Consider the following 4,301-nt stretch of genomic DNA (forward strand, 5'->3'; position numbering starts at 1 on the left):
CACCCTTATGGCAGAAAGTGAAGAGGAACTAAAAAGCCTCTTGATGAAAGTGAAAGAGGTGAGTGAAAAGGTTGGTTTGAAGCTCAACATTCAGAAAACTAAGATCATGGCATCTGGTCCCATCACTTCATGGGAATGTATGGATGAGAGTTGGACTGTGAAGAAAGCTGAGCGCCGAAGAATTGATGCTTTTGAACTGTGGTGTTGGAGAAGACTCTTGAGAGTCCCTTGGGCTGCAAGGAGATCCAACCAGTCCATTCTGAAGGAGATCAGCCCTGGGATTTCTTTGGAAGGAATGATGCTAAAGCTGAAACTCCAGTACTTTGGCCACCTCATGTGAAGAGTTGACTCATTGGAAAAGACTCTGATGCTGGGAGGGATTGGGGGCAGCAGGAGAAGGGGATGACAGAGGATGAGATGGCTGGATGGCATCACTGACTCGATGGATGTGAGTCTGAGTGAACTCCGGGAGTTGGTGATGGATAGAGAGGCCTGGCGTGCTGCAATTCATGGAACTGCAAAGAGTCAGACATGACAGCGACTGAACTGAACTGAGGAGCGAGTCCCCATACAGACTGCGTTATACAGATGGCAAGCCTAGAAGGCTAGTACTATATAATTGTTTTTATTATGAAAATTCCCCATTATACAAAAATCAGTGAGTAGACTGAACCCCCATCAACTACTTTCAACAACCATCACCTTGTCAAACTTATTTCATCTATTTCCACATGCTTTTTTCCCCTTGGCATATTTAAAAATAAATTCCATACATAATATAAAATTATCACCAATTATTTTAGAATACATCTCAAAAATGGTCATTTTCTCACTCAGTTATTGTGCTGTTCTTGAGAAAGAAAAAGAAAATTTCCTTCTACCCTTTCTAGATTCTTCTGGCTGGTTTAAATTAAGTTGGCATGAGACAGATTAACAGGAGAAAAAGCAAATTTAATTACATATGTATGGACCTTCAGAAGAATTTAAGGCCCAAGGACAAGTTAGGCAATTGAAGGTTCTGTGGCATCTGAGAAGTAGGTTGAAATTTGGGACCTTGAAAAGGGGATGAAGGCAGTTCACCTGGAGATGAAAGCAAATGTTTAGTAAACAAATGCTTACTATGCCAGGTCAAGGGGACTCTGGCGAGGACTCTGTCTCCAGGCCCTTCCACACCTAGCCCATATTCTTTGTAGATGTCCTGGGTGGTACTGCTCTTTATGGGCCAGGCCCTTTTAAATTCTTTTTAGGTTTGGACCAAGAGATAAGTGTTATCATTCCCTATTATAGATGGGGAAAATGTGGCTCAGAGAGGTTGAGGGGCTTGTCCAAGAGTGCAGCCTTGAAGCACCCATGTGGAAATGGTTATAAACTGTAAAATGCTGTACAAAGGGCTCCAACGGTGATCTGATAAAATCACACTATCGAATGCCCTCTTCCCTGAAATTTTGCACGTCCTGAGTCGCTGCTTCCTGGAAAGATCTGGATGAATAACCTTCTGATGTTGCCCAGGATGCTGTCCTGGCAGGCCCCTAGGCTGGGAGCACCCAGGGGAGTAGATTACCTGGAGTGTGCTGGGGGCAGGGTTCCAGCCTGTGCCACCAGATAGCCCTTCAGGGTCTGTAGCTGCCCTAGTGCCCTGGTGTGGTTCTGACCCTGGGAGGAGCCCCGGGGCTCCAGCAGCAGCAGCTCTTGCTCCAGGTGCTCCAGCTGACGATAGAGACACTGCCGGAAGGCACTGTTCTTCCAGGCATCACTTGGGCCCACCTTGGGCCTGGAGCGTTGCATGTTTTCTGGAGGACAAGGGAGAGAAAGAGCATCAGCTGGTGCTGAATGACAGAGTAGACTGCCTGCAATAGAAAAAGAGGTGTTGGTGATGATTTTCTTATATCGAGCACTTACCATATGCCAAGACATGGGAAACCTGAGATTCAGAAAGATGGAGTACTCAGCCCACATGGTCAGTTAGGATTTGAATGTACTTCTTCTTGCCCGAAAATCCCATGGACAGAAGACCCTGCCAGGCTACAGTCCATGGGTCCACAAAGAATCAGACATGACTGAGCAACTGAGCATACACACACTTCTAGTCTTTTATCAAGGGCATTTTCAAAATTTCCTTACACATAGAAGAGATGAGAATAATATACGTATTGCCCTCCCACAGCATATACCCACATTTTGGCAGTCTTTTCTCTGCCCTGCAATTTTTTTTTTTTTCTGGAGTATATAAAAAGCAAATCCTAGACACAGAGTTCTCTCATCTGTAAATATTTTAATACATACAAGATTTTAATTTGAAGCCAAGTTTGCCTGTTGCCAAAGATGGTATAAGTCTTGATCTTTTGTTTTTAGTTTTTTTATTATGAAAAATTCTAAATTAGAAAAGAGAATGAGATGAACCTGTACCCATTGCTCAAAATTATCTCCTCGTGCCCAGTCGTATCTCATCTAAATTCCAAGCCCCATGTCCTGACACTAAATATTCTCCTGTATCAGGAAAAGGCTCCTTTTAAAAACAAAACCAGTGTCATTATCAATTTTTAAAACAATTAATAATAATTCCTTAACAGCATGAAACAGCCAGTGAAAAAGTTTCCCCTGATTACTTCTGAATGTTCTTCTACAGTTCTTTTCTTCAAATTTCAGTTTCCTAAAAAATTTTTTAAAAAGCAAAGGTGTTTTATGTTTTAAATTACAGAGGTAAAACATATTCATGCAAGAAAAACAGACTTTTGACCCTTTCCACTGTTTCCCCATACCTTCTAAGGGAAGCTTGGCCTCTCCAGGTAGATTATGGCCTGGGTCCCTGGACCCTGAGATGGGAGACCGGCACCCATGGGGCTTTCTCCTGGGCAAGAAGGGCTCAGGTCTGGACCAGAGTTCATTTTCATAAAGGGTGCATGAAACTACATATAGAAGATGGCACAATGGAGCACCCTGGCTCCAGGACCCTTCTCCAGTCACGAGTGAGAAGTGACTGAGAAAATAAGTGATGTGGAGAAAGTAGAGGCTCCTTTACCAGCTGTGGGTAAAGGAATGGCGACACAGACCCTGCCTCCCTTGACTCAACTCAGGCCTTCTACCTCCCCCTCCTTCCTGGGCCTCCCTCACTGACGCCACAGCTAGTTTCCAGCATCAACAGCCTTGGTGTTGCAAGCATTCTAGCAGTGTTTCCGGAAGATCCCGTCACTCCCAATGATAATCACTTACTGAATTCCTGTTCTGTGTCAGTCTTGGGTCTAAGCAGTTCAAGTGTCCAATAATCTCACTGATTCCTCAGAACCAGCCAAGGAGAGGGCTGGATCAATGCTTCCATTTTACAGGGAGGAAATGGTTTTCTCAGGGAGGTTGACCAACTGTCCAAAGCTGCACAGCTGCTCTTGCATGTGGGCGAGCCCCAGGTCTGACCAACTCCAGAGTCCTTGTTCTAAGGCCCATGCTGTGAATGCCTATGCCCCCAAACCCCAAAGACCCCCAAACAGGACCAAGTGTCCAGTGCGGGCATCAGCAGAGCTCCTGCTGTGATGACCTTCATGGGCAGCCCAAGCCCAGCTCTCTGGGGCTAATCCTCCAGCATGGCTGGAACACAGGGGTCAAAATGGGGCTGACCATGGGGTCAGCATGGGCCTGGCCAGGTGGGCTTCAAGTGCTCCATTAAGGAACTCGGACCTTGTCTTGCGGGCAGTGGCTCTCAACATTCAGTCCACATAACAGTCACCAAAGTGATTGGTTAAAAATGCAGATTCCTGGCCTCACTCCAGAAAATTTAATTCACTGTATCAGAAGTGGGCCAAAGAGTTATGAATTCAAACTCCCCAATCTATAGCGCCCATTTTTGTATTCTAAACAAGGTTAAGACAGTGATCAGTCTTGTGTTAAAAATGGCAGCATACTTAAGCCACACCACCCAATATGGCAGCCACTTGCCATGTGTGATTATTTAAATTAAAATAAAACTAATTTAGTTCCCTAGTCACACTGGCCGTGTTTCAAGTGTGCCAATAGCTACTTGTGGCCAATGGCTGCCATATTGGTCAATAGAGACATAGACCATTTCTGTCACCATGAGAAGTTCTACTGGACAACTGGTCTAAGCACTGGAGACAGCGATCTAGGTGGAAAGGGGCAAGAGGAGAGTCAAACTAGTTCAGACCAGAATAATGTGCAGTACACATGTACAGCTCTCCATGTAACTCATGATTTGGCAACAAGCAATGTGAAAGCCATGCCCGTGGGGCAACCCAAGATGGGCGGGTCATGGTGGAGAGATCTGACAGAATGTGGTCCACTAGGGAAGGGAA

General features: G+C 45.2%; 1 protein-coding gene across 1 annotated transcript in view; it reads right to left on the reverse strand.

The window, feature by feature from the left end:
* The window catches only part of PKD1L2 (polycystic kidney disease 1-like 2), a 112,232-nt gene that overhangs the window by 26,413 nt on the left and 81,518 nt on the right, over nucleotides 1-4,301 (reverse strand). Inside the window, exon 31 of the mRNA XM_010850791.1 lies at nucleotides 1,562-1,790. Coding sequence (XP_010849093.1) covers nucleotides 1,562-1,790 — 229 coding nt within the window. The remainder of the gene's footprint in view (nucleotides 1-1,561; nucleotides 1,791-4,301) is intronic.

Source organism: Bison bison, unplaced genomic scaffold, assembly GCF_000754665.1.
Source record: "Bison bison bison isolate TAMUID 2011002044 unplaced genomic scaffold, Bison_UMD1.0 scf7180017864295, whole genome shotgun sequence".
Taxonomy (NCBI): Eukaryota; Metazoa; Chordata; class Mammalia; order Artiodactyla; family Bovidae; genus Bison; species Bison bison.